The sequence below is a fragment of the Alosa sapidissima genome, chromosome 1, assembly GCF_018492685.1.
Source record: "Alosa sapidissima isolate fAloSap1 chromosome 1, fAloSap1.pri, whole genome shotgun sequence".
Classification (NCBI taxonomy): Eukaryota; Metazoa; Chordata; class Actinopteri; order Clupeiformes; family Clupeidae; genus Alosa; species Alosa sapidissima.
The window spans coordinates 374070-387111 of NC_055957.1; the positions used below are offsets into that span (position 1 = coordinate 374070).

General features: G+C 42.7%; 1 protein-coding gene and 1 long non-coding RNA gene across 7 annotated transcripts in view; one reads left to right on the plus strand and one right to left on the minus strand.

Moving 5' to 3' along the window:
* ahcyl2b (adenosylhomocysteinase like 2b) overlaps positions 1–4192 on the plus strand; it is an 84419-nt gene extending 80227 nt beyond the window's left edge. For 4 of the 6 annotated variants that reach the window (XM_042092500.1, XM_042092505.1, XM_042092531.1 and 1 more), the window contains 2 exons: positions 2272–2392; positions 3014–4192. In XM_042092500.1, coding sequence (XP_041948434.1) covers positions 2272–2392; positions 3014–3020 — 128 coding nt within the window. In that variant the 3' untranslated portion in view covers positions 3021–4192. Of the gene's footprint in view, positions 1–2271; positions 2397–3013 lie in introns of those variants that run through there. The other 2 variants (XM_042092512.1, XM_042092520.1) reach the window with 1 other exon arrangement.
* On the minus strand, positions 3946–12515 carry LOC121709289. The gene is made up of 3 exons (XR_006031898.1): positions 12504–12515; positions 9887–9895; positions 3946–4026 (listed from the first exon to the last, which is right to left on the minus strand). It is a non-coding gene; the product is annotated as an uncharacterized LOC121709289 (long non-coding RNA).
* Between the last annotated feature and the right edge of the window lie 527 nt (positions 12516–13042).

Here is a 13042-nt window from a genome sequence, read left to right on the forward strand (position 1 = left end):
TAGAGATTTTGCCGAGTTATGAAAATTATGTCAATCTATAAATTCACAAAGTCTCCAGTCATTCAATGCCTGCTAGAGTTGACTGTAGCTTGGAATGCAATCAGTTGCCATATAGGCTATCTTAAAATCCAGCGATAAAACAAAGCATGAACTCATGAGCGTCTGTCTGCCCTATATGTATATCCTCTGATTGTAATGCTTATCTAGGTGATATTTGTAACATTTATTTTGTATTTGGCCTGTTATAAAATCATGTAGACTTATTCAACAATTGAAACACATTAGGAACCGCAAAGTTGGAGACATGCCTAAAGACATTCCTGCAAATTTAAAACCGAATTACTCTGGAATGGCTAACTGTGCAGGGGAATGCTTTACACCTTTATGTTCGGTAAGGTCTGCTGTTTATTCTGATATATGATTTGTCATGTGTTGAGGGAAAGTTCGCGAAGTATTCCACCAAGATGAATGGGTAGGGAGACGGGCGCAAAAAAATATGATTAAATTAAAGTTACTTTTCTTGCGAACCGTTTACCACAACAACTAACCATTAACATCGTTTAAAGTCTGAGAAAAAGCTCTTTCGTGTGATACATGTGATGTCTGTGATGAATAAGCTACTTCGCAAGTTGTTGAGCAAATTTGGGTGGGACAGAAATACCTTTACAGAGCAGCAGTTCTGGCCATATCGACTCTGGCTCACATGATGTACTGCTTTAAATGCATTATCGCTTCACTACCCAACACGCGAACAAGAAAGAAAAGAAAAAAGAAACCAATGAGCTCATGTCGCGATTTCCGATAGGCCCAGGCCTAGAGAAAAGACAGCTATGGTAACCTAACAATTAGGATTTGCTTTGCCTACACTGCTGTTTGGTTGTTCCAAACTTTGAGACGATCCATATTCGCATTAACTGAATCGTATCAACCCGAACTGCGATGTTGAGTGAATAATCTCACTGCCTTCGGCATAACTGCTAACAGTGCGCCTAGGCCTACTGTTAAACACCTGAAAAATATTAAGATGCTGTCATGACGAGCACTAGGCCTACGCTTGAATGATTTGTGACTGAATGGAACGTTGCGTTTTTAAAGAACTGCTTATCATGTCGTGTGACAAAGTTTACACTAATCATCTTCTAATGTATCCTTATGTTGAGATGTGCAAAGCATCTTTCAATTAAGACAGTACAAGCTATTTTTATTGTTGTAATTTTGAACGATTTCATGAATAAATTGTACGCACAGTACATTGTACAGCCAAGGCAAGGGGCAACTCTTCTCTTTAATTTCCCTTCCAAATTACGTTTTATTGTCTGAAGACATCTATCGCAATAATTTAACATTCTAACAACAACAGCAAAGCAAATACAAGCTAAACAAAGTGCAGTCGGTTCTCCTGCCATGGTTTTTGAAATCACACACCTGCTGTATCTAAAGGCCCACGCACATAAGGCCTACGACTATCACTCTACACGCCCCCTGTTACACGTCACAATTTAATTTACTATAGCTGATCCTGCCTCCTGGCTCCCCAAAATGCCGCATCATGTGAACAGATCAGCAGGCCGGCAAATTTTCATCTCACTTTCAGACACAAAAAGACGGCAAAAAGACATCTCCTCTTCCCGCAAATTTAGGGTGATCTCTGTGTGAAAAGGCCTTGTCCCTCCCTCTCCCGTAAAAATAAAGTGTGTTGTCATATCAGATATTCAGTAAAATCTTTTTATATCAGGATATAAAATAATACAGATATATTATACTATAAATAAAGTGCTCTAATACTATAATAAAATGTCTACCATCCCCCCCCCCCCCAAGTCTGCATGTCTGGAGAAGGCGGTGCCATCTATACTCCTGATTATATGTATTAATCCACAGATTTACCTGACTCGTGTGTGTGTGTGTGTGTGTGTGTGTGTGTGTGTGTGTGTGTGTGTGTTAGAGTGTGGCTACCCGATCCGAGCCCGACGGTACCCGACGGGTCGGGTCGGGTTCGGACAAATATTTAGAAATTGTAGTCGGGTTCGGGTTCGGACACATGGGGGCGATATGCATTGGAAGCTTTACATTTAAAATAGCTTATTATGTTGAGTAACCAATAGATCTGCTTTACCTGTAAAGCTGTAAGCACTTGCATAGTGTTTGTGTTGTGTTGTGAGACACCAATGCGCTCTTTACTAATAGTTGGAATGCTGTGTTGTAATCAGTATTGGTCATTTCAAATAAATGAATAAATTGCGTGCGTGTGTGTGTGTGTGATCCCTCCAGATGAGTATGTTGCCAGCCTGCACCTGCCCACATTTGATGCCCATCTGACTGAGCTGACTGACGAACAGGCCAAATATCTGGGCCTCAACAAGAACGGACCCTTCAAGCCAAACTACTACAGGTGAGGAGACACACACACACACACGCACACACATTCAGACACTCTTTCTCACTCGCATTCAGACACACACACACACCTCACACACACGGAATGTTTAGAAAACAATATTTTTTCCATTGCGTATTCAGTCCACATTTCATTGTTTCCAGAAATATCCCCAGAAATATCCTCAGAAATAATATCCCCAGAAACTCAAACTCCGAGTGCCAATGCTGTAGTACAGTAGGGGGCGCTGGTGTGTCACACAATCTCTCAAAGAAGTGACTTGCTAACTGCTAGCTAATTAGCTGCTAATAATCCTACAGTTCAAGCTGCTAATAGTCCTACAGTTAGAAACATTGGTAACATTAGCTGCTAAATGTCCTACAGTTCAAGCTGCTAATAGTCCCACAGTTAGAAACATTAGTAACATTAGCTGCTAATAGTCCTACAGTTCATTCCATTTCGATTCAACACGGGGAAGTAATATTAGCAGTTTGCCTGCTGCTTGCTATTTAATGTGAACAGGAATGAAACATTCCCTCTGTCTCTCTCTCTTTGTCTCCCCCTCTCTCTCCCCCTCTCCCCCTCCCTATCCCTCCCTCCCTCTCTCTCTCTCTCTCTCTCTCTCTCTCTGTGTAGGTATTAGAGGTGGAGGAGCGTGGAGTGGAGGATGAAGAAGTGAAGCGGAATGGAGGGGAGATGAGCAAGGGGGTGCCATGTGGGTTCGGGAGAAGAACCTTCTATTTATTAAATCTGCCCCACTCGTCTCCTTGGAGATTTTACCCATGATCCTCTGCTGCCCCACTCATCTCCATGGAGATTTTACCCATGATCCTCTGCTGCCCCACTCGTCTCCATGGAGATTTTACCCATGATCCTCTTAGCCCATGTGTCTGCTATGTGTCCCTCTAGCACTCATGGTTGAGTGTATCCTTAACGTGACAAAACACACACACACACACATACACACACACCTCTAGCACTCATGGTTGAGTGCATCCTTAATGTGACAAAACACACATGCATACAAATTCACATATACACACTCGTGCACACACACATACGTATACATATACACATATACACACTCGAACACACACTCGAACACACACACTCACACGCTCTCACACACACATTAGTTAACATGACGACACAATGTTTTTATTTTCCTCAGTTGGACACACACTCTCACATACACACTAATTACCATGACAACCCAATGTTTTTACTCTGTGGGTTTTTTGTTTGTGATTATTTTGTTCTTTTTACTGAATTGTTGTGTTGGGAAGGAAATATAGCCTGGGGCCAATCATATCTCGCTCGTCATCACATGATCTAAATCATCCAGTGTTTGTTTTTATGATCGTTGTTACGTGGGGGGGGGGGGGGGGGGGGGTACTGCTGTTGTTGCCGGGTAACTGAGCCCTGAGTCGTACAGGAAGAGGAGGAGTTTCAGCTCACTGCTGATTGGACCATCACTCCTCTCACTGCCTGCATCACTTGTCACTCAAACTGGACGCTATCATCTCATTGGGCGAGCAGTTATGCATCAGTTCTTAGGTGTTCATTTCCCATGATGCATTTGGTTTGTGTGGTGTAGTCTCCTCCTCTCCGCCCCCTTAACAGTAGTGTGTTGTCCAGACTCCGCCTCCCTGAGGGGAGCGTATTTACATATTTATATAGAGATGAGGATTTTTCTATCGTTTCCTTCTGCCATGCGAATCTGTTCTTTTTCAGAGAAATCATCTGTCCTACGAGAAGCAATGAAATGAAATGTTTTATGATGCTAAATGTCAAATTAAAATCCTGAAACCTGTACTTCTCTACTGTGAAGTCACAACTCAGCAAACCAATCAGATGTGAGTTCTGCTTCTAGCCACACCCCTGTGTGCATGGTCAGAAGCATCAACACACTACAGCCGCTCTTAAACACACACACACACACACACTACAACCGCTCTTAAACACACACACACTACACAACGGCGACTCTTAAACACACACACTATGGCCAATCTTACACCCACACAAACACACTTTTCCCAATCTTACACCCACACAAACACACTATGGCCACTCTTAAACACACTACGGCTTCTTTCAAATACACACACACACACAGATTACGGCCACTCTACAATACACACACACACACATACTACGGCCACTCTTAAATACATACACACACACACACACATCACACTACTAGTATCAAATACACACACACACACACATCACACTACTAGTATCAAACACACACACACACAAATGCACTACTGGCTGCACAAAGATCTATACTTCTGCTCTCACTGTCCAAACTACCAAATATGGGTTTTAACCTCAGAATTGGGTGATGGAACGCTGTGTGTGTGTTAGCAAGAAGAATATGCCCCCTGTGTGTGTGTTTTCTGAAGAGTAGTATGGTGCGTGTGGGCTAAATATTGTCTTGTAGAATGTGTGTGTATGTGGTTTTATGTTTATGCTATTTGAAGAATGTGTGGATATAGTGATGTCACAAATGTTTGTGTGTGAGTGTGTGTACTGAATGTATATGTGTATTAGGGAGAGAGAAGAGGATGATACAATATGGAAATTCATCTCCAAACCCAGTTTAGACATCTCAAACCCCATATTAACCATCTCTAGCCCCAGACTATTAATCTTTAACCCCAGATTACACACCTCCAACTCTATCAAACATCTCCGACCACAGATTACACATCTTCAACCCCAGATTACACACCACCTACTCCAGATTACACATCTCCAACCCCAGATTAACCATCTCCAACCCCAGATTAACCCCAGATTAACCATCTCTAATCCCAGATTAACCATCTCCAACCCCAGATTAACCATCTCTAATCCCAGATTAACCATCTCCAATCCCATATCAACCATCTAACTGTAACCCTACTATACACATCTCCTTGGATCCTTGGTGTGTAGACTTCTAATGCTTCAGTGCAGTTGTCTCAGGATATGTGTGTGAGAGTAAGAGTGTCTTTTCTGTGTGTATTTGTGTGTGTATTTGTGTGTGTGTGTGTGTTGGGGGGGGGGGGTAGAGTGTGTGTTTTATCTGGTGTGTGTGTGATGCATTGCTGTCTGTCTGTACGGCCCATCTGGTACTGCCCTGGGTCGACACCAGCATTGTGTGTTGGAAGATGAAAGAGAAACTGCTCTTCAGACTGCGGAGCTGGTGGTTGTGTGTGTGTGTGTGAGCAGCTGGTGGCTGTGGTTGTGTGACTTCAGTATTTAAAACTCTTCTTGTTGACCAATGTTTAGATATTAAACTATTATTATTATTATAAATGATTCAGATAGCAGAGCAATAATTATGAAGCTGTCTAACATGAAATACACAATAAAGGCATAGACCGAGAGTTTGGTTTGAGTCTCATCCCCTCCCTGTCCACACACACACACACACACACGCTAACTAGAGCTGCACACTAAGTGTGTCTGCAGCAGCAGTCTTTGCACACATACACTCACACTGAGCTCTGTGGACAATTCTTCTCACAGGAAGCATCTTCAGGTTGCCAGTGCAAATGAAAGCAAATCAGCACATTTCAGTTGGCACATTGAATCAGCTTTGCCATCCCATTTTCATACACATAACTTGTTGCTGTAATATGATTTCTTAATTTCTGTGAATTTCTTGAGCCACAAAAAAACATGTTCAGTACAAATGGGGATTCCAGACTGAATAGTAGTAGTGTAGTATAAGAATAATACTTTCTTCCACTGCACAATGAAGTTCATGTTCTTGCATATCTGCAGAAAAGTCAGAATGCCACTCTTACAAAGACAATGTTGACTTAATGAATGGATAATGTGAAATGCAAAATACAATAAAGAAAAAATAATGTATTTCTAGCCATGTTATCTGGACAGTAGGCTAGACTACCATGTTATCTGGACAGTAGGCTAGACTACCATGTTATCTGGACAGTAGGCTAGGCTACCATGTTATCTGGACAGTAGGCTAGGCTACCATGTTATCTGGACAGTAGGCTAGACTACCATGTTATCTGGACAGTAGGCTAGGCTACCTAGGTCTAAACTAGATATACCTGGAAGTAGAACCGAGGCCGGTTTTCGCTAATTCTTTGAGGAGGGGGTCATATCATGGCCATCTGAATGATATGAGTCTCTTGAGACATAAAGGCAATCCTACAGACATAATGTAAGACCTGTTGCCAAAGTATGCGATGGATTGCTGCTATTTCACAACACATTACAGATATCGGCGCAGGACGTGGATGCTGAGTAGGGTTGCCAACTTTCTGATATGAAAATAAGGAAGGGGGGGGGGGGGGGGGGTTTCGATAATACACTTCAGTAAGTACACCGGCATCCACTTCAGTTAGTGTGTGGGGGGGGGGGCTATTGAAATTATGTATGTATTATTGTACTAAATAGTGCATCATTTTACAAAATTGTGAGCCATTATTTACTAAAATGCGCACATAATGTACTACATTCTATAGCCACTAGCCTACTCATTTTCTATCTGGTGCAAAACAAGAATCATTTCGATGCAAAAACACTTGATAAAGAAATAACTGTTTGTAGCCTATTATACTCAAACCAAATAACTCTGAAAACTGAACTGGCGGATATGCTGTCATAGAAAAAAAATATATTGAACATCACAAGCAGCTCCAGAAGCTCTGAATTTGGTGAAGCCTTATTTTATTTCTGGCTTTTTTTGGCTATTCTGCAGCAAGTAGGCTAGCCTATTTGTTTATCTTGCAAAGATGCACTGTAAAACTCATGACAAGACATGTCATCTCACGCTACGCTATCAGCGTAATATACGTGACTCGCAGTGGCTCAAACCAACCAGTGCGTTATTGGACGGGAAACATTACAACAAAACAAAAACGAGTTATTACGTGTTAGCATGCTTACATTATAGTGTCAATTACATATTGCGAGTATAATTGGTCTGCAACATCGATCTAAAATATGTTCTTTGGTAGTTCTAACATTGGACGTTTGTTTCCTTGCTGGACATAAGCTGTTATTGGATTCCTACATTTGCCTGTATCACGCTACATATACATGGATTTCTATGGAACGTCACAAAAACATGCGTGCGCAACCAAGAGGCAGAAAGCACCATAGAACAGCATAGAGCAATGCAAAAGAGCAAAAGAATAAAATGAGTTTTTGTGCTGAAAACTGCACCAATTCAAAATCACGATGGTTAGAGAATGTTAAATATGTTCAATATCCCTAACGGAATGCATGTCTTTGCCAAAAATGACAAAATACGATGTTATATTAATAATCCAAATGAACGTCAAACTTAGTCTGAAATATAGTCTGAAATGAGATGATATTATCATTGAGACAACAGGGGTATACAAAAAAAATCCGATTGTAGTTTACAGCAGCCGACTATTTAGGTTACATTTATAACGTTGTGGACGGCCACCAAGCGTCTTCTGCCTCACGGCTGCGCGCGCATCTAGTTTTGTTGGTAAACGGGAAACCCGTGTATACTTTACTTACATTGTCAAAATGTAGGCTATGTGTAAGGATCCCCGTATTGAAATGTGGCGTAGACTTTTACTGGTGCTATTCTCACCGTTTATTTTGTTTTCTTTCACAGCATACATATAATAAACATGGAAAACAACACCGTAAATAAACATGGAAAATAACACCATAAGAGCTTATAGCCTCATACGGGTCCTTAAACTATGCAAACTTTTCCTTTTTTTGTACGCTTTCTCTCGTTGGCAGATACTAAACGATGGCCCGTGTCAAAATAAAAGTCCCCCCCTACTACATAAAGTAAAAGGCCTATTCATAAAACACTGATTAAACAAATATTATAAGCATGTCTAAAACAGATGTATTTCTTAAAATAATGAACTCTTGTGGGGGTCATTTACACTCCCACCAAATTATTGTGTTTAACAACAGTGAAACCTTAAAACACATAATTTATACCTTACCTTACAACATAACCATTTTGTATATCATACAGTGAAACTATATTACAGTTCATTATGCATTGTTACTTTGTGCCTAAACAGCTTCAAGCAATACAACTAATTTCTGGACTGGGCGCTCCACTATGGAGGGTTTACTGGTGCGTTGTCCTTTGTTGTTTAAGAACCTTTCTCCAAGCAGGATTTTGGCCCGTCTCACCAGCCCATCCTTGCCTTTGATGACCTCGTTGACTCTTCCAAGTCTCCACTGGCTCCTTGGTAGAGTCTCTTCAGTGTCCATTACTACGTCCCCAATCTGCAAGTTCCTCTTGGCGTCATGCCAGCGTTGCCTCGTTGTGACATTGTGCAGATACTCCTTTCTCCATCTACTCCAGAATTGTTCTGTCAAATACTGCACCTGACGCCACCTCTTTCGTCCATAAAGATCTTCTCTTTCAAATTTGCCAGGTGGGGACAAGGCTACGGTGGATTTCATTGTGATCAGGTTGGGAGTGAGTGGTTCCATACTATTGGGGCTATTTAGAGAATCAACAGTGAGTGGGCGGCTGTTCACTATAGCCATGGTCTCATAAAAGAAAGTGTGTAATGATGCGTCATTAAGCCTGCCTGGGGAGAGTAGACGAGTGGCATTCAGGACACTTCTCACAGTTCTTATTTGCCTTTCCCATACACCCCCTGCATGGCTAGCATGAGGTGCATTCATGACAAATTCACACTGCTTCTCTGTAAGAAACGTAGTGAGCCTATCCACATCCAACTCTTCCAATGCAGCATTCAATTCATTTTTAGCACCGACGAAGTTAGTGCCTTGGTCACTCTTTATGTGTCGCACTGCACCTCTCAAAGCAATAAAACATCTCAAACCATTAATGAATGTATCTGTGGACATGTCCTCTAACATTTCAATATGAATGGCTCTAGAGCAGAAACAGGTAAAGAGCAACCCATATCGTTTCTCTTGTTTTCTCCCTTGCTTTGTCCAGAAAGGACCAAAACAGTCCATCCCACAGTACGTGAATGGTGGTGTGGGTTCTGTTCTTTCAACTGGTAGGTCACTCATTCTTTGACCTTCAACAGGCCTTCGGAGTCTTCGACAAGTCACACAATGACGGATGTAGGTTGCGACTGCTCTGCTCAATCCACAGATCCAATAGCCATTGGCCCTAATTTCATTGATGGTGAAGCCTTTTCCCTGATGTTTTACTCTTTCATGATTATGAGCAATGATTAGATTAGTCATGTGATGTCCCTGAGGAATGACTGTTGGGTGTTTGAATGAACTAGGGAAAGATGAACGACTGAGCCTACCTCCCACCTTGAGCACACCCTCTGCATCCAGGAAAACATCGAGGTGATACAGCTTGTTGTGTCCTGGTAGCTGACCTCCCTTGCTTAATAGCTTTATCTCTTCCTGGTATGCTTCATTTTGCATGTCTTTGATGATGAGTCGCTCAGCACTCTGTATGTCACTAACCGTTGAGAGGTCTTAGCACGCCGTAAGAGACGCGCTACGGCCTTTATGGCCTGGGACCAGGATGAAAACTTAGACAGTCTGTCCACAAGGCTTACTTGTTCTGAGGTCCTTGTCTGAAAGGTGTGAGCCTTTCTAACGTCTGGTCATTACTATTTCCTTCTTCCACAGAAAGCTAGGGCCAGCGAACCAATCAGACGAGATCAACTCTTCTACTGTTTTCCCCCTTGAGGCACCGTCTGCTGGGTTTTCATCAGTGGGAACATAAAACCACTGCTTGGGGTCTGAGGCATGACGTATCTTTTGCACCCTATTTGCTACAAAGGTGTGAAAGCGGCGAGCATCATTATTAATGTAGGCTAAGACTACTTTAGAGTCTGTCCAAAAGAACTCCTCTACATTAGAGAAGCCTAGTTCTTCTCTGAGCATATTGCTCACTGTGACTGAGACCACAGCTGCAGTCAGTTCTAACCTGGGTATAGTAGTAACTTTTAGTGGTGACACACGCGCCTTACCTATGAGAAGAACACAATGAATTTCTCCTCTTTCATTCATCAGTCTTAGATAGGAGCATTGGCCATAACCTGTGGTACTGGCGTCTGAGAAATGGTGTAGTTGTGTCTTGGTCACCTTTCCAAAGCTGGCGGGCAGGTAACAGCGAGCTATGTTTATCCTTTCCAATTTAACAAGATCATCTTGTCATTTCTCCCACTGTGGCCTCAATCTCTCTGGAAGTGGGTCATCCCATCCCGTTCCTTGATGGCACATTTCTTGGAGGATTTTCTTTCCATTGAGGAGGAAAGGAGCTATGAAGCCTAGCGGGTCGTATACGGAGGCGACAGATGACAAGATGCCGCGACGTGTTGATGGCTGGTCCTTTGGTGCAACTTTGAAGGCGAAACTATCATTTTCAATGTTCCAGTGTATTCCCAGTGCTCTCTCTAAGGTTGCGTCATTGAATGTGAGATTCTTTGCCTTGATGTCAGTGGCACGTTCCATTGAAGGGATGCTCTGGAGAACAGTGCAGTTATTGGACACAAATTTGTGAAGGCGTAGACCACCCTTTGCACACAGTTCACGTGCCTCCTTTGCTAGCTGAATGGCCTTCTCTGTAGTCTCAACACTAGTCACGCCATCGTCCACATAGAAGTCTCTGGCGATGAACTGTGACCCTAATGGATATGAGTGACTGCGTTCTTTGGCGAGCTGTTTTAATCCATAGTTTGCACATCCTGGTAAAGATACGGCTCCAAAAAGATGTACCTTCATCCTGAATTCATGGGGAGGTGCGCTTAGGTCTCCGTTCTTCCACCATAAGAAGCGCAGGAAGTCACGATCATTCTCTGAGACGTGGAATTGATGGAACATTTTCTCAACGTCACACATCAAAGCAATGTGATGCAGCCGGAAACGAATGAGTACACCTGTCAGACTGTTTGTCATATCTGGGCCTGAGAGAAGGTGTTCGTTGAGACTGCTTCCCTTGTACTTTGCTGAACAGTCGAACACTACCCTTAACTTTTCAGGTTTTTTGGGGTGATAAACACCATGGTGAGGTATGTACCACGTTTCTCCATGAGCTCCTTCGGCATGCACTGCCTCCACATCGCCCCTTTCAATAATGTCCTTCATGTAAGTAATGTAATCGTTTCTGTATTTTTCAGTGAATTTCCTTTTCAGGTGATTGAACCTCACAGCAGCAAGCTGTTTGTTATCAGGTAAGCATGGTCTTTCTTTAAAAGGAAGTGGCATTTCGTAATGTCCATGTTCATTTTGCTTTATGTTTTCCTTTAGCTTGTCAAGAAAGATTAAATCCTCTTGAGAGACTGCTTTGTCATTTCCCTGAGTGTCTCTGAAGTCAGTCTCAAGAATTCTGATGGCATCCATTGGAGTTACTGCTGGTAGCTCTTTGACAGTTACTCTGTGACAGTGACTGGTGGAAACTTGCAAATCAGCGTGAGGTGCTGAACAGCCAACAATGTTCCACCCTAAGTCTGTGAGAACGGCATAGGGTTCGTCATCCATTCCTGAAACAACCCGTCTGGGTACTAGAGTTCTTGGACAATTGTAGCCGATCAATAGACCAACTTCGCAACTAAGAAGAGGCGGTATTTGGTCTGCTATTGCTGTGAGGTGGCGCCATCTTTTGGCTGTTTCGTGCGTAGGTATATGTTCTCTGTTTACAGGTATACAGTCTTTGGTGTAAGCAGGAGGGAGGTTTATGTGCACAGTGGAATTGTACCCTCTTACACGGAGACCGGATGCCTTTTCACTTTTCAGGACCATATTTTCACCCATCATGGTTGTGAGTTTCAGTTTAACTGGGTAAGTAGTCAGCTGAAGTTCATTACTCACATCTTGTTCAATGAATGTCGTGTCGCTCTGTGTATCCAGCAGGGCATACACAAGCTTCTCTCTGGATGGATTCTTGTCGTGCGACACCCACACTGGTACTATCATGGATGTGTTAACAGACTGACCTTGACTAGTGACATTTAGTGCCAGAGCGGATGTTGGCTCTGCTTCACTGCGTTGCGCTGGATTTTCTTTATTTGTTTTTTCTCTGTGCACACCTTTCCCATAGTTGTCATCATGAAGACAGGTAGGATGTCGTCCTTTGCACGATTCACATGTGTGGCGATAGCGGCATTCCTTCGCACCATGACCAGGTTTTAAACATCCATAGCACAGTCTGTTGTCTTTCACATAGGACCTTCTGTATTCTAGCGTTCTGTTCATGAAGTCTGGACATTTACAAAGCTGGTGACTGTTATCCTGGCATAGCATGCAAGGGGCCTTGACCTTTCCTTTGGCTGTCGTGTGCTTACTATTGTCCACCACTGTTTGAGTATTGAAGACACTGGCTTTGTTTCTTTTGGGTACCTTTGTGTTTCCTTTGTCATGACATGTTTCAGATGAGTGAAGAGCGAACAGAGATGTGACTGGATTGCAGGCAGTTTCGGCCTCCACTGACATGAACTTGGCGAATTCTTTGAAGCTGGGGAAGTCTTTGCCCTCTGTGAGACACCGTGTCACTTGACGATTCCATCGAGAGGCTAACCACTCTGGTAGTTTCCGCATCAACTTCTGATTTTCTTCACAGTCGTTTAAGATGTTTCAACCTTTTACATGAGGCATGGCCTGCAGACAAGCATTTAAGAAATCTGAGAAACTTCTCAGTCCTTCAGCATCCTTAGACTGTAATTTTGGCCAATTTGATAGCTTTTC